This window comes from Panthera tigris, chromosome D3 (genome assembly GCF_018350195.1).
Source record: "Panthera tigris isolate Pti1 chromosome D3, P.tigris_Pti1_mat1.1, whole genome shotgun sequence".
Classification (NCBI taxonomy): Eukaryota; Metazoa; Chordata; class Mammalia; order Carnivora; family Felidae; genus Panthera; species Panthera tigris.
Genome location: NC_056671.1, coordinates 53,738,112 through 53,763,031, shown reverse-complemented (window position 1 = coordinate 53,763,031; position 24,920 = coordinate 53,738,112). Strand labels below are relative to the sequence as shown.

Genomic DNA, 24,920 nt, shown 5'->3' with positions numbered 1-24,920 from the left:
AGCATGCATTTGCGAGTTGTCCGTAACTAATTGAGTCCGTGCGGGGTGTGTAAGATTGTGAAGGAAAGAGAAATGGTGAACTTGATTAACTCCTACAGTTATAGCTAATGTGTGAAAGGGCGGGGGGGGAGGGGGGGTGAACCATGAAGGTAACAAGGAGAAATCAGAAAGGTGCATCAGGAGATTATAAAGGCCACCAGCCACAGGAGGAGAATTTATGCATTTCCAGCTTATAAATACTTATTTATAATTTTTTATTTGTTTTTTTTTTAAAGCATACTTAGCAGGATTCATGGATTCTAGTTTTCCTAGCATTAAAAATAATTTAAATAGGTGTGTAAGACTTAATGTTGAGGGGATCAAGGTCAAACCAGGCAAATAGAGCATATCCCAGAAGCATGCTAGATGTGGGGAAGTTTCAGGATGGCAGTAACATATTTTGGAATTTAACACACATTGCTTTTAGACTTCTTGTCACTACATCTTTGAGCTAAATATATAAGTTTTAGCATGTTATATATAGTAGTTAAGCAACAGGCTAATTATGTCACAAAAATGTTTACTTTATGAATTCATTTAATGTAGTGCCTCTATTAGTGGCCTCCCCTAGGACATTTTAAGTGATTATATTAAGTTTTACTTCTAGACAATTTTTGTGAAACTTATTTTGCCTGAAGCAGGCAGTTGTTAAAAAAAACAAAAAAGACATAAGCTCAAAAACAGGCCCTGGTTTCTTACTACTTTATAGCTTCGAAAATCATTCTGAATCCTCTTGACAGACTGTTTACTAGCAGCTAGCAGTAGGATTTAACATTAAATTTTCATTTTGATTAACTTGACTGCAATTGTTTCTTGGCTGCCTCTTTAGAGCCCACTGTGGAATAAAATTAAAACAGTTGTATGATATAACCGTTTAGTTGCGGAAAACGACATTTCTTTTTTCCCCGAATGGTGGTGTGTTTTCCCTCTGAGTTTCCTGCATACACCCCGTGGCTCTGTTTTCTCCCTTCTCCGATCCAGCTTTTATAGTATTGCCAGGTTAATTTTCCTAAAGCGGAGCTTTGGCCGTTCTCTTATCCCAACCCCTTCTCTGACTCCCCACTGCCCACCTGCTTTCTGAGCCCAGCTCATCCATGAAGGAAGGACGAGCCCCAAAACTATATATTCCTCTTGACATTTTCTTGGTCTTCTCTGCTAAAGTCCCCGTCTCCACTCCAGATTTCTTATTTCTCTTGCGTAGCACCCAGCCTGTCCTACCTTACATAAAATTACGTGTGAATACATCTCGCCAAGAGAATGTCAGCTTCTCGAATGCAGACACCACGCTGTCTTTACATCTTTGCCCACTCTTCCAGTGCTTTGTGCGTGAAAGAGCCTCCATAAATAAATGTTTGACAGTCATCTGATCGTACACATTAAATATGTGCAGTTCTTTGTATGTTAGTTATTCCTCAAGCTGTGTTTAGAAAAAGCTAAACAAATAAGCGGAGACATGTTTGTTGGGTAAATGAATATCTCAAAATGATAACCGTGCAAAACTCTTCTTTCTTATATACCATAGTCCTGATTCTCTTACCCTTCACTTTTTCCATTTCCCATAGCACCTTTCACTTTCTAATGAATTCATAATTTAATTATTCTTTTTTTGTTGCTGATACCGTCTCGCTTCTTCCTTGGATCGTAAGCATCCTGGATGGCAGGGATCTCTGTTTGTTCACAAATGTTTCCCAGGTGCTGGGAACAGTGCCTGTCATACTGATTCAGTGAATGAGTGAGACTTGGAGCTGAGGGTCAGTTTCTCCCTGTTGTTTGGATTATCGTTGGCCGTTTTCAAGGCAAAAGTCCATGTGGTGTGGAAAGAACAGGGAGAGAGGTAGAGGAACCCCAAAGTCCGTTTCTGCTACAGAGTGATAGGCAAGTTTCCTGACTTGCTCTGAAGGTCATTTCCTCACCTGTAAGGGGATAACACGACCTGAATTAGAGTGTTAATTCTAGGGAGAAAAAGCTTACAGTAAATGAGATTAATAGCCGATGTTTCCTAACCACTCCTAACATAATGTGATAGATTTGGTGCTACACATTTTCCATGTCTGTCACTGTGTATCTTCACAACCACTCTGAAGTAGGAGGGTTTCTACCCAAGACCACAGAGTGGTGAGGAGCAGAGCTTTTTTTTTTTTTTAATTTTTTTTTTAACGTTTATTTATTTTTGAGACAGAGAGAGACAGAGCATGAACGGGGGAGGGTCAGAGAGAGGGAGACACAGAATCTGAAACAGGCTCCAGGCTCTGAGCTGTCAGCACAGAGCCCGACGCGGGACTCGAACTCACAGACCGCGAGATCATGACCTGAGCGGAAGTCAGCCGCTTAACCGACTGAGCCACCCAGGCACCCCGGAGCAGAGCTTTGACTAGACCAGATCTGTTGGGCTTCAAGGCCTGTGCTTATAATGCCTGCCTGATGTCAGTGTGCCCTTCCCACCTGCCTGCCCCCTGGTGGGGAGCCTTAAGGGTGGCCCTACGATTGCTCCTATGGAGCAGCAGTTCCAGATCTTTCTTTCCTGCCCTAACATGCTTGAGGGGGACACAACGGGCTCATAAGTACCAGCAGTCTCCTCGAGAGCTGTCTTTATGAACCTGGTCCCCCAAAGTGAGAGGGGCAGGGGAATCTGGTTTGGAAAGTTCCCCCTGGTGAATTGGACCTTCTCATTCCTACTAGGATACCTCTGTTTCCAGATCTGTTTCTTCTTCTCCCATCCCATTTGTATCTCCTGCAACAACAATAGAGTATTCTTGTATGAAGACTTTTTTTTAAAGACTGTGGCCTTACTGGATTGGAAACAAATTTGATGGCTTATGATTGTGGTAACCAAATTGATCATTACAGCCTCCTCTACTTTTTTTTTATTATAGAAGCAGTGAAACTTTTAAGAATTTTTAAGTGAGCTATAAATTCCATTTCAAAACATACAATTATATCACTGACTCTTGATTATTACAATATAATAAGCATCAAAAATAAAAAAGGCTAATTATTTTCTGTATAAAGAAATTAGCCTTTTCAGGCATTATCTGAGCACTTAGAATTACTAAACCAGGATTCATGAGACGGATCATTTCAGCGTCTTAAAAAATGTCTTTTAAGTTTCAGGGGATGGATTTTTCTTTTGAAATAACTTGTCATTGGTTCAAATGCTAAAAATATACCTCAGAAGATATCGAAATGAAAAATAATTTCATTTGCATTCTATAAAGCTTCATTATTTTTAATTGATTGGGAAGTTTGGTAGGGGGCCAGAGAGAACTGGCAAAACACACAAAATTTAAAAGGAGATTCTGGCATCTAATTTCAACCAGTATTTCAACAGAGAGATAGGTTTATTATGTATTTTGGTGGTTGTATTTTAACGATTAAGAGCATAAGCTTTAGAATCAGTCTGACCTAGCCCCGAATCCTCACTTTTCTGCTTATTAAATCTGTGAGCTTAGACATATTACTTAACATTCTGAATCTTGATTTTTTTGCCACCTGTAGAGAGGGGACAATATCTACCTCATAATATTATTGTATCACATGAAATAATATGTGCAAAGCATCTAAATAGTGCCTAACACTTTGTTGGCACTTAATAACTTTTAGTATCCTTGCAAACAGTCATTGAGATAAAATGAGGTTTTGAAAATATCTTTGCAGATAAGTGGGAAACATTTTTATGGAATCCTGTGTACAATTGTCAGCTTGTTGTGGAATGCCTTCTTACTGCTAATTCAGAAGCAAACTTATGTCATATTAGGATGAACTGCCAAGTTCCGCAGTAGTGCAGTTTTAACCCATGAAATTTCACTGCAGAGTGTGGAGTAAGCAGATGCTAATTCTAAGTTTCTCCTATAAAATTATCTTTTCTAGGAGAATGCATAGAAGGGCTGCGGGAAAATGACTACCTTCTGATTCATTCGTGCCGTCAGTGGACCACTATCACTGCCCACAGCCTGGAGGAGGGGCACTACGTCATTGGGCCAAAGATAGAGATTCCGGTACATTATGCAGGTAAAACTTCTCTCGAGGGGCAAGAAAAGGCAGAAGAAGGGGACTTGCATATGCTAACTTTTTCCTCCACAGTGAGAAAATAGGACTTGTCTATAAACTAGAATATAATGACATAGAAAAAGAAGAATCAAACACTTTTTGTGGTGACTTTATCAGTGAAAGCTCAGTTTCATTTTGTCGTAAGTACTTCTAATCAACGCATGTAGTTACATGTGGATTCTTATCAGCTATTTATAAAATGAAAATTTTACAAATACAAAGAACGTCTCCGTGGTCTTGGGATGGCAGTCAATATGTGTAGACAGCCTCTGAGCTCCAGTGTCTCTGAGTAACCCTGGGTACAACTTAAATGTTGCTTTTGTGACTGGCTTTACAAAAGCCTTTCAAAGGCTTTACAAGACTGCCTTTTTGTTTTTGAGTGAAACCTCTACAATGCCCAGAGAGTTGCCTATCAGGAAAAGGGACCTTGCTGTAGTTCCATTGTCTAGAATGGCAGCAAATGGTAAGTGTTCAATATTTATTGAGTAAATGAATCGTTTGGCCCCTTCTTTTGTTCCTAGGAGTCTTCCAATTGCCCGTATGACCTCGGGATCACTCAGCTTCTCAGATACTCCTATTAAAAAAAAATTATAAGAAAGAATTTCTCTAGCCTGAAACTTTGTCCCCTAGAACTTTATTTCCTGGCCATAAGAGTAGCCTTCATGAAAAAAGGAGGAATAGGTAGCAGCAGAAAGTACTACAACTGTGAAATTTGGAGCCAGGCCAAAGGGACAAAGACAAGACCAACCCTGCATCCTGTCCACTCTCTCCTGCCAAGGGGTCCCACTACAGGTGGGATCCGTGCCGTTTCTAGGAAGCCCAAACTCCTGGTCTTTTGTGGAAAACTGAAAGGGAAGGTATAAGATTGTGCTTCATCACATATACAGTTTGATCTAACGTGCACGTTCTTCTCATAGTAGATTGAGTTTTAGTCTCTCCCCTGACCGCACTGTGAGTAGCCCATCAAAGCAGTCTTCCCCAAGGAATGCTTGCATTTGGTCCTTGACTCAAATCTCCTTAGAGACCCAAACTGCCACCAGACTCCTTGGCTTGTTTCTCAAAGCCCTCAGGGGCTGGGTCTAATCTGCTTCTCCAAACTTACCTTTTCTACTCGGAAGAGGGAACCTTCCATCCAGCTAGATTGGTCCCCTCACTATTTCCTGGACATACCGGGTACTTTTCCATTTACACCATTCCCCAGCCAGAGTTAGGCTTCCTCAGCCTTGCTCTTATCAGAGCCTGTCCGTGCATCAGGAGGGTACGGGCATCCCTACTGTGCCTATATGGCCTCCACATTTCTTGTGTATCACACTCATTGAGCACATGCCCCCAGTCTTCATTCACAGATACACACATATCTTCATTTGCCAGTTGAGACTGTACATTCCTCAACAAGTGAGACCAATTCTTCTTTTTTAACTTTAAAAAAAAAATTTAATTCCAGCATAGTTAATATATAGCCTTATATTAGTTTCAGGTGTACAATATAATGATTCAACAATTCCATACATTGCTCAGTGCTCATCAAGATAAGTGTAGTCTTAATTCCCTTCACCCATTTTACCCATTCCCCCCACCCCCTTCCCCTCTGGTAACCATCTGTTTATTCTCTATAGTTAAGGCAGTGAAACCAATTCTTTTTTTTTTTTTCTTAAGTCTATTTATTTATTTTGAGAGAAAGAGAGTGTGAGCAGGGGAGGGACAGAGAGGGAGAGAGAGGATCCCAAGCAGGCTCTGCACTGTCCGCACAGAGCCCAAAGTAGGGCTTAAACTCACAAACCGCCAGATCATGACCTGAGCGGAAATCAAGAGTCAGACGCTTTAAGTGACTAAGCCACCCAGGCACCCCAAGGCAGTGAAACCAGTTCTGAAACTCCTTTGTGAATCCTTTGGATCCATACATAAAAGATATAATTCTTTACGGCTATAGATGCTTGATCTAGAGATCTCATACTTACCTACGCAATGGAATGACCTGGAGAGCTTTAAAAATGACCAGTGCCCAGGTCCCATCTCCAGAGGTTCTGCTTCAGTTGGTTGCCAGTGTGGGTTGGGCATCAGAATTTTGAATTCTATGGTTAAATTATGCAGCCAAGGTTGGGACCCATTGCTCTGGGATGGGCATTCACAGTGTCAGAAGAAAAGATTTCCCCAAGTATTTGTAAATGTTTTATTATTTTGAACATTGTTTTTAAATTAACAGCCGGGGCGCCTGGGTGGTTCAGTCGGTTGGGCGTCCGACTTCGACTAGGGTCATCATCTCGCGGTCCTTGGGTTCGTGCCCCGCATCGGGCTCTGTGCTGACAGCTCAGAGCCTGGAGCCTATTTCAGATTCTGTGTCTCCCTCTCTCTCTGACCTTCCCCCATTCATGCTCTGTCTCTCTCTGTCTCAAAAATGAATAAACGTTAAAAAAAATTAATTAATTAACAGCCATTCAGCTTCCACTGGGAAGAAAGATATGGTATGTTCAATAGCCCCCTCTTTATCTATAAGGAAGATGACAGTACACTTAACTGGGAATCCAGGCACCGGAGGGAAGGTAGGTGGGTGATGGATGGGATAGGTGATGGGGATTAATTGAGGAGTGCACTTGTCACGATGAGCACAGGGTATGTTGAATCACTCTGTTGTACACCTGAAACTAATATAATACTGTATGTTAACTGTACTGGAATTACAGTAAACCTAATTTAAATAACCTAATTTATAAAAAAAAAAAAAAAGAAAACGATACTTTTTTTAAATGAAAATTTGAGGTGCCATGGACTCTAAGATCATACCACTTTACACAAAAGGAAAAAAAAATACATTAAAGGAAAAAAAACCTTGAAATAGGACTGTCTTAGTTCAGGCTGCTATAACAGATAGTTGGGGTAGATTATGAACAGTTCAGTTCTCCCAATTCTGGAGGCAGGAAAGATCCAGTGTCTGGTGAGGGTCGTTTTGTCCTTTGTAGGTGGTAGTCTTCTCGCTGTGTCCTCTCTTGGTGGAGTGAGAATTCCACCATCTCTCTCCTGCCTCTTCTGATAAGGGCACTATTCCCATTCATGAGGATTACTTTGTGATTACTAGGACATTTGAAAGGAGGAGTGGTCTTTCTCTAAATCACCCCACCCCCACTTCCGCAGCTATTGATTTCTGTCTGATCTGGTTGTTACCATGAAGGTGAGAAAATGGTACATTTCTAATTTAACTCCACTGTTCCTCCTCCTCTTTCTTCTTCTTCTTCTTCGTCTTCTTCTTCTCCTCCTTCGTCTTCTTCTTCTTCTCCTTCTCCTTTGTCTTCTTCTTCTTCTTCTTCTCCTTCTCCTTCTCCTTCTCCTCCTTCTCCTTCTCCTTCTCCTTCTCCTTCTTCTTTGTCTCCTTCTTCTTCTCCTTCTTCTTCTTCTTCTTCTTCTTCTTCTTCTTCTTCTTCTCCTTTGTCTTCTTCTTCATCTTCTTCTTCTCCTTCTTCTTCTTTTTTTGAGAGAGAGAGGGACAGCATGAGCAGGGAACAGGGGCAGATGGAGAGAGGCAGAGAGAGAGAATCTTAAGCAGACTCCATACTCAGTGCAGAGCCCAACATAGGGCTTGATCCCACAACTCTGGGATCATGATCTGAGCCAAAATCAAGAGTTGGAACCCCCCTGTTACTTGCTCTACTTGTTAGTTGTCTTTCTGCCATTTGTTTACTTACTCACCTATTATGGAATTATGGATTCTTACTTCATTCAGTGGGTTATAATACATTTCTTATTTATTTTGATGTTCATATTGTCCTAAAGTTAGCCATTTGGGGACAGCTAACCCATGTATCTCTGTGACATGTGCCCCCTTCGTCTTTTCAAGCATGTACTTATTTTCTGGCCTATATAGCAACCATTCATTTCAGTCAGTGTGCTCTTCATTTGAGGCCACTGCACTGTCCTGTTCTAGGCATTGCTCCTCACTTTGTGTAAACAGCGTCCTTTGGAGTTGTGTAGTGCACAGCCTGGGCAGCTGTATGCAGCTCTATTCACATATATTCTAGAATATAGTAAAACTCAGCATTTTAAGGAAATCACGATTCAGACTGCCTTTCCCATACCCTTCATCAGAAATTTTCATGAAATTCCTCATGTGAAAAGAAATAATTTAATAAAATTGAGAAAAGATAAATAGGACTTGAACTCCTCAGAACAGCACTATGGATGGTAAGGAGAGTTACCTTATTCTGAATTCTAAAATTATTAGATGTGCTCTGGGGGAAAAAAAATAAAGACCTCCCTCATTCTGGCAAAATAAGTTTTTCATTTTGGATAAGAAAGAGTTTTCTTGGTATAACAAATAATTGATTCCAACAGAGAGAATGTGTTCAGTCAGCATCACATATTTTGCTAACAGCGGAGAAACCACTCAAGAAAAATTGGCATAGTATTTAGAAAAGCGATTGCTGCTTTCACACAAGTTTTATTCAGAAGGCATCACAAATAAATTGTATCTAAACTTTCTAAGTTCTCACTGCTCCCAAGAGGGCAAAGATTTCCTAAGGAACATGCAATGCAGAACTCAGAATTTTTCTGCATTCTCAGACCATGTAAGCTACTGCTTGGCACTTTATCAAAGCCTGCTCATTCACCCTGCATGTGCCCCCCCCCCCCCGCTCCACCCCTTTCGCTGCCCTGTCTCTCCTGACATACTGAACTGAAAAACAAATCTATTCAAAAAAAATTTTTTAAACCTAGTGAACTGCATTATAGCCAAGATTTTCTAAAGGTGAATGATTTCCATTTTACAATTCGCGTTTCTGTTCATCAGATTCCTTTGTCTCTACAGCTTGGAGTGGTCAGTCAAGCAGACACAAGTTGGTTACTGCTGAAGCTCATACATCAGGATTCCTTATTTATGCTGACCCCTTTAGGGCATTAAACCAAATTTAGTACTCACAATTTGACTTTTTTTTTTCCTTTAAAACTAATATAAACTTCAGGCTCCACAAAAACCTAGATATGCCATTGCCTCTGGAATTTAATTTATCTTCCTAAGGCTCCGAGTTTCCAATCTGTAGAAAGGAGATTTACTTAGAAAATGTCACGAAGATTCTTTATGATCTAATGTGTGTAAATGACTCAACGCTGTGCCTGGCACAGTAATGAGTACTAAATAAATGTTACTTCCTCATTATCACCTGTCTCATGAAAACCGACCCAGAATAGCTGTCTGCAAAGACAAAGCTTTGAGAAACCAAATGGGTCAGAATGTGACGTATCTGTGTGTCTCTGGTCTACCAATTTGAGAAGTAGTAGGATTCTGAGAGGGTTTGTGAAAATTTAAATCATTTAATGGAATGCTTGCCGTCATCATGGGTGAACAGATTGCTACTTGAACATAAGCATCAGAGATAAACGGCAGCCACGTTTGGCTTCTATTTTTAAATTCTCATCCTCCTGCAAATCCGGTGAATCTATAACAAGCAAAAATGATCTCATTACTTCCTTACTAGCTACAATATGCACAGAAATAAGTGACACTGGAGCATAAGGTTAGTGTAAGATTTGCTTAGGAAGTCTGCAGGGCTCTTACTCAGCAAGCACCTGGGTTGCTATCAGCAATGCCTGTTTTTAAAAATGTGGGTGTGCAGTCTGTCTCTCAGGCAAAATTATAGTAATGTGGTATCTACCTAACCTTGGAGTGTAATTACTGAACAAAAGGAAATGTCGAAACAAGCTAATTTTATTCTCCCGGGTTGCAAGTTTAATTAGCATGAATCATCCATTTACAAAAGTAAATGCTAGCATTGAACAACACTTTGTGTACTTTCTGTGTTACATGAGATATAGCTCATGTGTTAAAATGGGAATAACCAAACTTTCTTTCAAAACGACCTATGGACTAATAAGAGTATAACAAGAAACATTATCCCCCCCCCCAGTTTTTCCAGTAATAAATACTAGATTTATTTATACTTAAGGAGTAACCACTTTTCATATTTGAATCTTTAGGTCACAGTTTGAAATCACTAAAATTCATTTAGTGCTATTTTCTAGATACTTTGTTAACTCAACATTTTACTTTGATTTCTTCATGGAACTTTCACAACAAAGCCAGGAAGTGGGTTCTATTATCTGCATTTTTCACAAGTACAAATTGAAGTTCAAAGACGTTAAGTATCTTATCACACCTACTAAGTGTGATTTGAACCCAGGATATGTGACTCCAGAGCATGCTTCCTCACTATTGTTGCCTGGAAAGTGCTAGAAGGCACTGTCCACACATAAGGCATTCTAACCATTGTACAGAAGAGAGATCTATTAGAATCAGCCAGTAAGGGGGTGCCTGGGTGGCTCAGTTAAGTGTCCGACTCTTGATCTCAGCTCAGGTCATGATCTCACGCTTCGTGAAACTGAGCCCCATGACAGGCTCTGCATTGCTTGGGATTCTGTCTTTCTCTCTGTCTCTGTCCTTCCCCCTGCAACCCCTTTGCATGTGCGCGCACTCTCTCTCAAAATAAATAAATCAACTTAAAAAAGTGGAGAGAGAGAAAGAATCAGCCAGTAAGGTGAAGAATGCTTTCACTTTCCTCGCCTTTCACACACAGTTCACTAACTGTATTCTGACTCTAGGGGGAAATTAAGTAAATATATATTTATCTTGACCTTTTCCAGATTTATAAGTCATCCGCAAACAGGTGACATTCTCATAAATTACCAGGAAGAAGCAAAGACAGAAGAGCTTCCCAGGGAGCCCCTTGGACTTGGAGAGGGTGGAGAGGGCGATGTGTGGGGAGCCTGCTGGGAACAGGCAAGTTGAGGCCTGGGGAAAGCATGTTTTAAATGTGGATAAGGAAATTGTCAGTCTCTAAAAGGTGGATCTCAGTGAGTAAGAGCAAGGCAATTAGATAACAAAGCGGGAGTAAAAATGAGTGGAAGGAAGAGCAAGCTTGGAGCGATTACTCTTGTCAAGATGGGTTACAAAGAAGCCAAGAGAGAGGACATAAAAGCAGAACGTTTCTAATACTCATTTTTAAGAATAATGGAGTCTGAAGAATCTTTCTAGGCTAGGGGGAATGAATCAGAAGAGAAAAGAGGGGGAGACTATTTAGGTAATATCATAGCCTAGTGTCTGGGAAATTGTCATTGCCATTTTTGTCTCTTGAAAGTTGTCTGTTCCCTCTTTCCCTCCCCTCCTTTACTTCAGGAACTCATCACTGTAGCTGTTATAACCTAGATTCATAGTCGGAAGTTTAGGAGGATGTATCTTCTACACTTCAGCATTTACCCTGACACTTTAATCCAAAGCAAGGATAAAAAAATCATGTAAACATCTACCTTTGGTAGAACTATGACTCAAGCATTTTTGCCATCCTTTGGTATAGCTCTCTCGTGTCTCTTCTGAACGCTTAAGAACAATAACCCCAAGGAAATTTGAATATGAGTGATCTTTGTGATGAGATGATATTAGGGAAATATTTTTTGTTAGGGGTGATACTAGTTTTATAGTTATGAAGAAAATATCTTTGTTTCTTAGAGGCGCGTACTGAATTACTTAGGGGGGGAATGTGATTATAGTTTATAAAATGCTTCGGCAAAAACAAACATAAAAATAGATGAATGTAAGACAAGCTCTTAAAGTTGTTAAATTTTGGTGAAGGATAGATGGGGTGTTCATTATCCTAATTTTCTGTTTGGAAATTTTTGTAATTAAGAAAAAAAAGGGGGGGGGGACCTTGACTTACCAACCAGCAGCAAAGTTAATCGTAGTATAAAACTCTTAAGTGGTGGTCTCACCAAACCACTCTGCCTCAATCCTTGAGTCTTATTTATAGTCTTAAGTAATTTCTGTTAGGAGTGAGAGTTCACCGTCCACTGGGTGGTTTTGTTCCAGTGCTGAGTGTTTGTGGAAACAACCCAGTGAAAGATGAACTCGGGAAGAAATGATTCCATCTTTATAGCATGGTAGCACCATCCAGTGACTGCCTTCCTAAGAGGAAAGGATTGCTCTCAGCATGGGCTAGCTTCCAGGGGGTACCCCAGTTTGTAGTAGTGATTTAAGGGAAGGGGCAAAAGGGATGTGTGTAAGATTTGGGAAGAAAGGAAAAATATTTTATTAGTTTCTTCTTAAGAGCCTTATGGGAGATAGGCAAAGGGGAAATGTATGAGCAACTTCATGGAGAGGTATTTGGTGTGGCTTCTCTTGATCTATAAATGCTAGTAAAATGACTTTAATAAAACCTTGAGAATCCCTCAATTGCTATTTTCACATTTCAGCCCGTTGACTCTCCTTATAAATCATACACTGACTCTACCAGCAGAAAATCTAGGATCAAAAAAATTAAAAACTCAGGCGCAAAACCGGGATGGGCTTTGGGGTTTACAACTCTAGACTGCTGTTTTCTACATTTTTTCTACTTGTATGTTGGTGCTGAGTGGAAAGTTGGTACTTGAACGGGATACCTCCAGTTCAAGTATAACTTAACCTATGAGATAATGCGATTAACATCAGGTGGAAAGTTTGAACAAGTTGCCTCAAACCACACTGTTAATGGAGTGTTTATAGCACTGGGGATGGACTAGTCTCACTTCATAATTTGATTTCCATGTTGGATTTGTACCTCTAAATGAGTACAGATCTTTTTTTAAAAGGTGACCTTTTGAAAGGTTCCTTTTCAGCTTTTAGGAATTGTTTTGAGTTGTTTTTTTTTTTCTTTACAGAAAACAGACTTAATAATATTAATGTTCCAAAACTGATTGCAGTGCTGGTAAAACTTCCGGAAGTCACTCCACTCTGTTGCTTAGAACTGGAATCACTTACCTTTTGGACTCCCTCTCCATGAGGCTGAGTGCTGGCCTTCTGGTAAACTGCTTCCCCATCTGTCGTCAGGCATCCTCGACACAGAAAAACAACGAACCGCGGGGTCCAGGCCGGCTTTTTTGACATTTAGGGCAAGAGGAGAGATGATTCAGACACATACATGTGTGTTTTTAGTGAAGTCTGCATTAGCAGGGCCTCCAACTTGTTGGGACTGGTTTATAGAACATCATGGGGTTTGTCCCCAAGAGTGAGTCAAGCCAGTGAGTGAGCGTGAGACAAGCAAAATAAACACAGAGCTTTTATTTTCTAAGTGTTAGAAATCATTGTAGGTAGGGGTGCCTGGGGGGCTCAGTCGGTTAAGCGTCCCACTTTGGCTCAGGTCATGATCTCACAGCTCGTGAGTTTGAGCCTCGCCATCAGGCTCTGTGCTGATAGCTCAGAGCCTGGAGCCTGCTTTGGATTCTGTGTCTCCCTCTCTCTCTGCCCCTCCCCCCCCTCTCAAAAATAAACGAAAAATTTAAAAAAAAGAAATCATTGTAGGTAAATGAAATGTTGTGGGTACATAAACACTTGAAACATTCCACGAGTTTAATGCCCAGTGGCAATTATTGTTTTCCTTACAGCTCTTCACACCTTTTCATCATCTTGGCTTTCTTACTTCAATAAGCTAGTCATCTTGGGTGGGAATTTTAGTCTTCATCCACCTCTTATCTCCGAAGTTAGTGTGTGTCCGGTCTTGTGGATGCTATCTCTTCAGTCCCTGTCAAAGCTGCTCTCACTTCCCAGCTATCCTCACTGGGTCTCACCTGCTCTGAAGACCCGAGAGTCCCCTCTCCTCTTCCAGTCAATCTTCGGTGCTATTGCCAGCTTCTTGTGCCTCCATCGAGGCTCTGTTGCTCGCTGGCTAGGACTTGGCAGAGGTGTCCCCACGTGGGTGCAGACTCTTGTGTAACACAGAGCCTTTCTGAGGCCTGGTGTCCATTGGACTAAGGACCCTACTACCCATAGACACCACACTGGGTACCAACTCCCCTGTGCTGTTCGTTGTTCCCCTGGCCCCACCTGCCTGGCCTTGCCCCCCTTTCTGTATCTAGTACTTGGGGGGCTCGCCCATCAGAGTCACCACCCAACTGTGAAAACCTGCCTCAAACACCACCTTCGTCAAGAAGCTTTCCCTAATTTTCCACACCACGTATCTGGATAAGGGACTTCCTCTTCTTTCCACTTTGGAATCCCTGTAACAGTTCATGCCAAATAGTGTTTCCATCTTTAACAGTTTGTGCCCAAGAGTGTTTTCGTCTTGCCCTTACTCTCCTCTCTGCTGACGGCTTCTTGAGGACAGTCCTGGCTGTCATATCACAAGCTTGAAACTTCCAAGGGCTGAACTAAATATTTTTGACCTAACTGAAATGGATTCGTCTTTAAAGGACAAACTTTTTTCATCAGGTTGACGGAAGATGCTGAAGAACTGGCCTAGTCTCATATTCCCTTGGAGCAGGCAGATAGAACGCTATGCCCCTACATGGTTAGAGGAAGACAGTAAGCATTTGCCCTACTAGAGGCACAAACAAATGGTGATGAGCTGTTGAATAAGGGGAGATCCATGCTGTCTGGGAGTGGCAGGTGAGGGCCTTCACGTGAACCTGGGAGAAAAGTGCATTCTGGACATACCAGCTTGAACAAAGGTTTGGATTGTGGGCAAGAGTGAAAGTGATTTCAGGACTTTGTGGGAAGAGAGAGAAGGAGTACTTGGGAAATAAGTTTAGAACAGGTGGCAAAGGGGTTTGAGTTCTGGAATATTGGGAGCCGTCACCTCTGTGCCTGGGGAGCACTCACAGAATCTGTTTCTAAAAGATTCCGAGAGGCTGCCTTCCCCCACACTCCACCACCTACCCCACTGATCCAGAAAGAAGGATGAGAAGGTGAGAGAAAACCAGATAAGGAAGTTGTTGAAATAGACCTGATGAAAGATAATGAAGCCCTGAAGTAGGCTGGGGGAAATGCTGATGAGCTAGAAGTTGATACCTTGTTGCAGGGAACAAGATAACAGGAGACACATAATTTTGAGATTTTGTTTGGGGGGGGGTCCCATTTCTAAGGAAACAGACCTTTTAAATTTTTTGACGTCCCAAGCATCGGCATTTGGTCGTGCACAATTTTTCTTAATGGGTTTAGTTTATTTCTATTGTTCTCTTTTTTGCTAAAACACCCTTTTCCCTTAAAATAGGTGTTGGCAACAACAAAAAAATCTTTCATGTTCTTTGTAAAAATAAAGAGAGTAGGAAAGTAAAGATTTGGAACTTTCTAGCAGAAGAGTCTCCTCATCTCAGGTGCTGAGCCTCCTCCTAATGGGGAAGAATCTCTTATCCTTTTAGTTCTGATGCCAGGTACAGCAGAGATAATCCCACAGCAAAGTATGTTTGGAGTCTTACTCCAAATTGTAGGTTGACTTGTTAAGATCAAAACTTCTTTATGGAATTGATCACAGTTCTTAATGACTCTGTTACTTCTTTAAGAAGACAAATGATTGTTTTCTTTCTTTACGGTAGACCAGTGGTTCTCAACCAAGTTGAGAGTTTGCACCTCTTCATCTCTGGGACAAACAATGTCTAGAGACATGTTTGGTTGTCGCACTGAGAGGAGGGAAGCTACTATCATCTGTAGGTAGACACTAAGGATGCTGCAGAACATTCTGTAATGCACAGGACAGCTGCCAAGACAAAGCTTTCAGCCCAAAATGTCAGTGGTGTCAAGATGGAGAAACCCAGAAATTATTAGTCTTACTATTATTTTTCTCCTGGTAATCAGTGTCAAAAATTCTCACCATTTGTACAGAGGTCGCCAGACAAACGTTGTCTAGAAAGCCAGTGTCAGAGTTAATTTCTAAAACATAACACAGCGTTGCCCGGAGTAAAATTTAAAAAACAAACATGTTACACGCTTTGTGAATAGACATTACTTTCTGCATACAGTGCATCAGACCAACAGGAACTGTGAGTGTCATGGCAGAAAAATTCAGGGGGCAGCAAAGGCGCAATCTCATTAGTTGCAAAGCTTTGTTGATCCTCCACACTACTCTGGCTCTTTCCTTCTTTTGTATTAAAAATGGGTATATCTGTAAATGCCTGGAGTAAACAGAAATAAAACAACATTGTAAAACCTGATGTTCCTGCTTTAGATTGCGGTATACATCCTCATAGCATATGGTTCTTAAAATGATGTTGAAACTGGGGTGCCTGCGTGGCTCAGTTGACTAAGTGTCCGACTCTTGATTTAGGCTCAGGTCATGATCTCACAGTTCGTGGGATCCAGCCCCGTGTTCGGCTCCTTGCTGACAGCACAGAGCTTGCTTGGGATTCTCTCCTCTCTCTCTCTCTCTCTCTCTCTCTCTCTCTCTCTGCCCTTCCCCCACTTGTGTTCACTCATAGACGTGCGCTCTCTCTCTCTCTGTCAAAATAAATACATAAAACTTAAAAAAAGTAGAGTGAATAAATGCTGTTGAAATTAAGAATTTAATACGGTGTATCTGTGTGGGGTCAGGATCTGGGGGCCCCTCTCCCAAACTCTCTAAATGGAAATGTATCACCATTTTTCTTTTATTGCTATATCTTCTCCCTTGTCTACATTTTAACAGCAGCATCTTCTTATTACATCCCGGCAACACATTTAGAGTTCAGATCTAGGGGGGAGACATTGAAGCAGTGCTGTTGGAGCAGGTCTGTGGAGATTTTTGGATATTGACTGAATAACTGAATACCTATTACCCACTGGGCAATGGGTGCAGAGAGAAGAGAGACCACTGGGAAGGAGGGAGCTTTGTGGCTCTTAAGACCCACAACAGTGAGCGCACAGGGACCCCCACGGTGTGGTTGCTGGGCCAGGGCATCACACATTTAATCATAGAAGCTGTCCCTTTCTAGATGAGGAAACCAAGGCTTTGGGATCTCAGCCGAGGTCCTACATTCAGTAGGTGAAGTTGAGATTCAAACCCAAAGCCATCAGCCTGTGAAGCCTGAGTACTCAACCTGCCTCCTGCCACAGTGGGTAGATCACAAAGTTCTTCTGAATCTTCTGGATTTGGATTGTGTCTTGTCAGCAGTGAGCTCACTCCCGTGATATTATATTTGTGTTTTAGAGATAACTCTTTGGCAGCAAGTGGGGGGTGGCCCATTGTGACTCGCAAATTGCATAAGGAAGGTGGAAATAGCAAATAATACGTTCCATTGTTCTTTGGGACTGCTTCTAAGTCTCTTGGGCAGGCCGGGTGAATCATGAAGAGGATATAATCTCAGGTATGAGAAAGCATTTTGATTGAGGCTGTAATTGTCCTTTTTGTGTTTTTCTCTTTCCTTTACCTTTAACAAAGCTTCTTGTCAGCCAGCAGACCTACACACTGTTCTTCCCCTCATCTAGTCTCTTCCTTCCGCTTGTCTAGCGGAAAAGCTCACGGATTCGAGGACTTTGTTCCTCTCTCCCATTGGAGCACCACGCAGAACCGTCTTCTGTGTGTTCCCAGGGTGTAAACTCCTGGGGAAAGAGCAGTCCTTTCGTGTGAGCAAAACTCCACGTCTGGATGAATAGGGCAGACAACTATAGAAACTTAAAGAATAAAGACGTTTAAACTGAACTACAGACTTCCTGGCCTATATAACTTCACTTCACCTCTGTCCTGCTCTCTTCCTGAGTTCACATCTATTCATATAGACAGAGTATATGATTTAGTGACAGAGTAGTCTTCATATAGACAGAGTATATGATTTAGTGACAGAGTAGTCTTTTTTTGTCAAGTGATAGAGGGAAAGCCAGATGATGCATTTTACCTGTTGCTGGAACTATTAAGAAATTATGTTCTCTTTGGGGCGCCTGGGTGGCTCAGTCAGTTGAGCGTCCAACTTCAGCTCAGGTCATGATCTCACAATTCATGAGTTCGAGCCCCATGTTGGGCTCTGTGCTTGACAGTTCAGAGCCTGGAGCCTGCTTCAGATTCCATGTCTGCCTCTCTCTCAGCTCCTCGCCCACTCACACTGTCTCTCTCTCTCTCTCTCTCTCTCTCTCTCTCTCAAAGATCAATGAATATTAAAGAATTTTTTTTTTTAAAGAACAGAAATGATCTTCTCTTTGATACTGTGTTCCTGGTGAGTTTTGTCATTCCCAATGAGCATGTTGCTGTTTGGAGAAACAGTACCCACTTGCTGCTGGTCTCCAGTCACCCCTGGACCACTGTCTTCACGCTTGACCAGCCAGACAGTGCCACACTGTGATTCACTAGTCACACTAGACCTTGCATGACGCGGGCTGCAAGGTGTTGAGGTGGATCACCTGTGGATCAGCAGCTCTGTGATTCCTGGCAGACTCAAGTTTATCGCTTCTTTCCTTGCGGCAAAAACAGCAGTATGGAAGCAGGAATGAGATGAGGGTTCCCACTTTCACATCTACTTTTGTGGCTGTCTTGGTCTTTTGGGGCTGCTATAACAAAATACGACACATTGTGTGGCTTATAGACAATAGAAATTTATTTCTCACAGTTCTGGAGGCTGAGAAGGCTAAGATCTTTGTGCCAGGTTGTGGCAAAGGCCCTCTTCTGAGCTGCAGATGGCTGGGCACACCGTGTCTGCACATGGTGGAAGGGGCTAGGGAGCTCCTTGGGGTCTCTTCTAAGAGCACTTCATGGCCTAAGCACCTCCCAAAGGCCCTACTTTCTAGTACCAACACATTGGGCTTTAGGATTTCAAGGTATGAAAGGTAGTTCATAGCCGTGGCCTGACCAACTTGTAACTTTCCCCCCAACTAGAGTAGTTCTGTACATACCAAAATAACAATGAAAAAAGGTGGTTCATTGACCTGGTTCAACTGCTTAGAGGCTATGCGATCTTTTATATAGGTTACCTAAACTTTCTGTGCCTCAATTTCATCATTTATAAAATAGGGATACTAATACCTATTTCATTTACTTCCTGTGAGGCCCAATTGAGCATATATATATATATGTAGCTAACAAGTTTAGAAGAGCACTGGCATATCCCGAGTGTCTCTCTGTGATTAGTTTCTGCTGCTGTTGCCGTTACTGTGTAGTTTATATTGTTAGACACAAAGGAAACAAGATTCCAAACGTTGGAAAGGAAGAAGAAGATATCTTACGATTGTCTTCCTAGGAAATCCCAGTAAATCAACTGAACCAAAGATTATCATTAATAGCAGAATTTAGTGGTCAAGTATAAGATTAAGTTATAAAAATCCATAACATTTCTAATAGTCGAGAAATAACCAAGTGGAAAATGTATTTTTTTGCAAAGTTGTACAGAACAGCATCCAGAACACATTATTGTTTCCATTGTAAGAGATCTTTGCCTGATCTAAATGAAGATTTAAGGTTAAGCCTTGAAATGTCAACACATCCATTATTCAGTAAGACAAGTGATTCTTTGTTGGCATGTGAAAACATGTTAAATGTTATGTACAGATTTGTTTTAATATTTAAAATATCCTTCCTACCTTTACCTGAAGGATCTTATTTACAGATTTCTTCCAAATAACCTATTTTTAGATACCCTGATTAGTTTGTGACATACTTCTAATTCAGCCATTTGTCTGAACATGGTGAGGTATGATGAGACCACTTCTTTAGATTATTGGCCAGATTTTTTTTTATTTTTTTTAATGTTTATTTATTTTTGAGACAATGCAAGAGACAGAGTGCAAGCAGCGGAGGGGCAGACAGAGGGAGACACAGAATCCGAAGCGGGCTCCAGGCTCTGAGCTGTCAGCACAGAGCCTAACGCGAGGCTCGAACTCACGAACTGTGAGATCATGACCTGAGCTGAAGTCAGACGCTTAACCGACTGAGCCACTCAGGCGCCCCATTGGCCAGATTTTTTTTTAATTCCATTAAGTATAGGTAGAAATTAAGGTTCCTGACAATCCACATGTGGCTACACAGTAGTGATTATGGCCTTACTCTGGGATGGCCATATGAAGTCAGTACTGAATCTTAACAAAATCTATTTGATCATTTTCCCAAAAAGTACATGTAAATTGGATTGAAAGCCAGACATGTGCCACGAATCTATTCACTGTTAGAATCAATTCTAAATCACTGGATCTAACTATTGCCTTTAATGAAATGATTTCCAGTTTGACCACCTATAAGGATAGGCAGGATATTTAGCATGATTATGCTGTGTCTACAGGAAACCTAATTGAAGGAAAATATTACTCCATTTGGCAGCTTTTGAATGGATTGAGTTTCCCAAGTGATTCTTGACTCAGTTTAACTGGTCTGAATGAGTAAGATAGGGAGGCTCCCCAAACTCAGACAGATCTGTGAAAAAACCCATATAGTTTAGGATTTGCATTTCCACCATTGTTTAGAATTGCTCTTTCCAGGCACCTGGGTGGCTGAGTCAGTTGAGGGTCCAACTCTTGGTTTTGGCTCAGGTCAAGATCTCATGGTTCATGAGTTCAAGCCCTGCATCAGGCTTTGTACTGACAGTGTGGAGCCTGCTTAGGATTCTCTCCCACTCACTCGCTATAAATACATACATACATGAATGAATGAATGAATGAATGAATGAATGAATGAATGAATGAAAATAGAATTGCTCTTTCAAGTGTGCAGACTCTTGGGTGACTGTGTGAGGTGCAGTGGGTTTTAAAGTTGGAGTCAGAAGCCATATCTTCTAGTGCTTACCTCTGTAATTTATATTAATGATCTGTAACATCAAAAAAGTATCTTCATCCTTTCTCAGGTACCAAATTTTAAAGAATGATAATAATATTTATGATATTAAACGTATTACACATAAAAGTTCTGCAAACTATAATGAACTATACTTTTGTAAAGCATTACTTTTTGTAGAACTAGATTTTCCTGGTTTTCCATATACTTGGCACCTTCTTTAGGAAAAGTGCGTGTCTTTTGTGCTTAGAATAAATGATACCTGATTTTGAAGCTCTTTTAAATGCCCTCACCTCAAATGCTGTTTTTGAGAGGAAAGCTGTTTCTTCTTGTAAGTCTCATAGCACTTTATTGAAACCGTGTCTGGTGCTCCAGGATATACAATGCCTTTTACCTGTACTGGCTACTTTATTATAAGCTCTTGAATATGGTAGTTCGTTTTTCTTTGCATTCTTCATAGTCCCGTGCAGTTTGCTAGGTACATAGTAGATGTTTAAATGGTTGAACAAATGAATATGTGAACAAGTATTAGATTGCTACATGTCTTATTTACCATTTAGAGTTGTTCTCAAAGGCAAATGTTTTACAAAAATTTTTATTTTTAGAATCATCCAAGTATTTTCTTTTCATCTTTCATCCTTTACTTTTCTGTCTTCCCTTACGATATATGATTTATTTGTATATATAAATATAAATATATATATATATATTTCTCCAGAAGTACTGCTTAAAACTAGTGCTCAGTTTACTTTTGTTGGAGCGATATTGTTTTGCTTGAATATTAAGAAAGAGTCTAGCATAAGGGGAGTATTATTAGTTCTTTGTATTTGGAGGTAGAACGTTATCGTATGGGCATGTGCACACAAGGGAAATATCACTTGCAGGGTAGGTGGAGAGTTAAGTCATTGATCCAAGAACTCATAAACTTGTATTTAGAAAACCAACCTGCAAATTAAAGGAAGCACTCTAATTATCATACAGAGCAAGAAGTGGAGTGGTGTGTAATAAGTGAATACCCTGTATGAAATTGGCCAACTGTCTAGAAAAGATGAGCGTGTGACCTCCCTTTACCTTCAGCAGAGTGTCGTCTTTCTAAAATTGACGTGAATGTTTCCTATGCCTTTTTTTAAGTTTATTTATTTATTTTGAGAGCAAGAGAGAGTGAGCATGGGTGGAGGAGGGACAGAGAGAGAGAATCCCAATGCTGGCCTCAGGCCTTAGTGTCACAAACCGTGAGATCATGACCTGAGCCAAGATCAAGAGTCGCAGGCACCCCCTTATGTCTTTTAAGATCACGTTTGAGACATTTGATAGGAAATAAGTAGTGTGAACACTGGGTTCATATTCTTCAGCGGGAGCTGAAGCATTTCACGTATAAGAACTCAAACCAATCTTGTCTCTGTTATTAATGAGAGCAGCTGAAATCACACACTTGGTTTAAGCAAATCAGTTTATTGGCAAAATGAAATCCATGAGCACATTCTCCATCAATCATGAACACTGTGTTTTCATAGTTTATTTAGGGTGAATCCCAGTGGTATCATTTTAAGGTTTATTTTTCTCGAAATTCTTGTCTGCAGTTTTATAAGGCCTTGAAGACTAATTTACAAAAATAATTATAAGAGACTTCCCATAAATGGACACCATGGACAGTAAATCTGATCCACTTTAAAGCAGATGATGGAAAATTACCAGGTTCTTCTATCTCTGAGGGTTGAAAAACAGAACAACACACAGTGACCGACCTTAGCAATCTTATGGGGATATTTGTGGGCAGCAAGAACGTATTATATGGCACCTGTTCCATTTTGGTGTCGCCTTCTGGATGCCTTAGTTTCAGGTGGCTTTACTTGTAAAGGATATACCCTGAAGACTTGAAAATTCATGTCGTCACTGTTTCTTGTCAGAGTCGTCTTTTCCTGCAGAAAATGTGCAGGAAGAGAAAAATATAGGTGTTTTTTTTTCCTTTTCTTCCTTTCTTTTTTTTAATAATCTGACCAAACCAGAAGATGATATCAAGTACTTGTTTCCTGAATAGAGAAAGCTCAGTTTATGTTTTACACCATTTTCCACGCGTCTGTGAGTGAAGGTAGGTGAGGGACATGGGCACCTGCGAGTTCTGCTGTTCCCTGAATTCTGTGATCTGCCAGCGAGAATAGGAAGTGATGTGCCCAGCAGGAAGTGCCTGTGATTCACTGTCCCCTTCGCTTCATGCCCCCTCCCGTAAGAACATGTTTTGGGCTTTGAGTTCCACCCAGTCTTGTCTACTGTATCCCAGGGTTCGATTGACTTTATACCTGTCTCTGTTCCAAGGTGGTAGAAAGAAATGCCCTCTCCGCACAAATGGAACCTAGTTTTCACCTAAGTAGATAAAATGCCCTTTTATTAAAACATGTCCAGAAAGAGTTGAGTTTTGACATTATAGGTAAGAAACAGTATTATCTTCCAAGTTGATAGAGCAATTTTGCGTGTCTCCTCCAGCTAAGCTATTTGATGGTTTGGTTTTTCATTCTCTAATTAAAAGTAAAAATTCAGATATTTATCTACTGTTTAGGGAGATGTACCATTCATTAATGCTTTTAAATCTTTGTGCTGTATACAGACTAGAGAGAGTAAGTAATACAGAAAGCTTTATCAGACCTGTTCCTTCTGATAACCACTAGGAAAACTTCTACAGGAGGGAAATTGGCATGCGAGCAGTAAGTGTAGGAGTGAAAGGGAGAGGGGACAGAACTCTAACCAAAATGAAACTGCTAGGAGGCCGTGTCCTGTCCTAAAAACTGGCACAGCGCTCAGCTCTCTGCAGTAACAACCCACGTCCTGCTTTCTTCTCTGGATGTCCTTGGGGGCTACCTTTTTTTATGTTCTAATTCTGACCTCTTGTCCCATTTCCTGGTAGAGTGAACCCAAGCCAAATCCAGTGGCTCTTCAGCCAACTGGGCCAGTTTAACCAGTATTCCCAGCTTTGTTGACATTGCAACACCACAGCAGAGAGCTCTGTGTGTTATTCTTTTTTGTCATGGTGAGACAGAGGCAGGTGTGGAAGCTTCGCAGGGTGGAACTTGCCCCTCTCTGATGACTCACTGGGTGTCACTCTTTGGGTGTATATTATCAGTACCCCCTTGCTAGGAGGTTGTTTGCCCACAGAGGTAGAGCTCCTAGGGCTCTACTTCTAAGATTGTATCTTTAATCCCCTGGAAACATTCCAAGTGGGTAATGGCTCCCTATCTTCTAAAAATCAATAGGATTGGGTGTGTCCATTTCCTATGTTTCTCAGAAGTAAGGAACATTTGTTTTGTCAAAGGGTAGAGTGCGTCACATAGAGGACTTGTGTTTTGATTTAGCAAGGAGACTGTACTTCCTTTTGTGTGTGTATTGGTGATTCTCATAACTTAAAAGGTGGTTTAAATATAAAGATATGATTTGTTTTATCAGTATCTAATAATCTTGTCAACAATAAATATTCTTTATATCTGCATTCTGTGCATATATGTGTGTGTCTATATGTATTTTACATACACATATGCACACACCTGTAGACACACACAGAGGAATGTTTGAAAGGATGGTCACCAAGATGTCAATATTGGCCATCTCTCGTGGTTAAGATACCACCCGATTTTAAAAACCAACCAACCCAAACCCCTTCTTTAACTCTGTGTCTCTGTTTCATACTCCTCCACCAAGCATCTTTACCCTTCATCTCTCATTTACCTAATAACTCGTGCTCTGGCTTTTGTTCTTATAACTTTATTGAAGTGGCCTTTACAAAGATCCTTAGTGCATCCTACTTTCTACTTACCGGACATTTTCCAGTTCTTTGGTGGCTGGACGTTTCTACCACATTGAAGACTACTGTTTGTTTTGCTCCTTGGAATTCCGGACCTCCAGGCTGCCGGGACGTCACCACCCACTCCTGGCTCCTCTCCGAGCTCTCACTATCAGCCCCCCACACCTGGTATTTGGTGTCGCCCAAAGTGCCATCCTGGCCCACTCCTCTCCCTCCCTGACATTTGTCTTTAGGAGCATCTCCATCAACTCGCCCTTCAACCTGCTCTTCTTCCTGTATCCTGTTTGGTAGCACCACCACCCAAGCCAGAAATTTGGTAGTCTGCCCACAACTTCATCCCCCACATCCTGTGATTAAAAGTCCACTGATTCTATCTACTCTGCATATCAAATGTATCCTTAGGAAAAAAAAAAAAAATTCCTGCTGCCCTCATTCAAACCCTCTTCCTTTTTCATTTACAGTGGCCTTTGAACTGCCTCCAGTTTTATTCCCCCAAATTTGCTACCCACACAGTAGCCAGAAAGGTCCTTGGTATTTAAAACACATGAGGTGCCCCGTGATGTGGTGTAGTTAATCAGGAAGAAATTAAATAAGAAGTC

The 24,920-nt window shown here is 41.1% G+C and overlaps 1 protein-coding gene across 2 annotated transcripts in view; it reads left to right on the top strand.

Annotated features, from left to right (window-relative positions):
* GAREM1 (GRB2 associated regulator of MAPK1 subtype 1) overlaps positions 1-24,920 on the top strand; it is a 198,386-nt gene that overhangs the window by 72,049 nt on the left and 101,417 nt on the right. For both annotated transcript variants that reach the window (XM_042961965.1, XM_042961964.1), the window contains exon 2: positions 3,907-4,047. In XM_042961965.1, the coding sequence (XP_042817899.1) occupies positions 3,907-4,047 (141 nt within the window). The remainder of the gene's footprint in view (positions 1-3,906; positions 4,048-24,920) is intronic.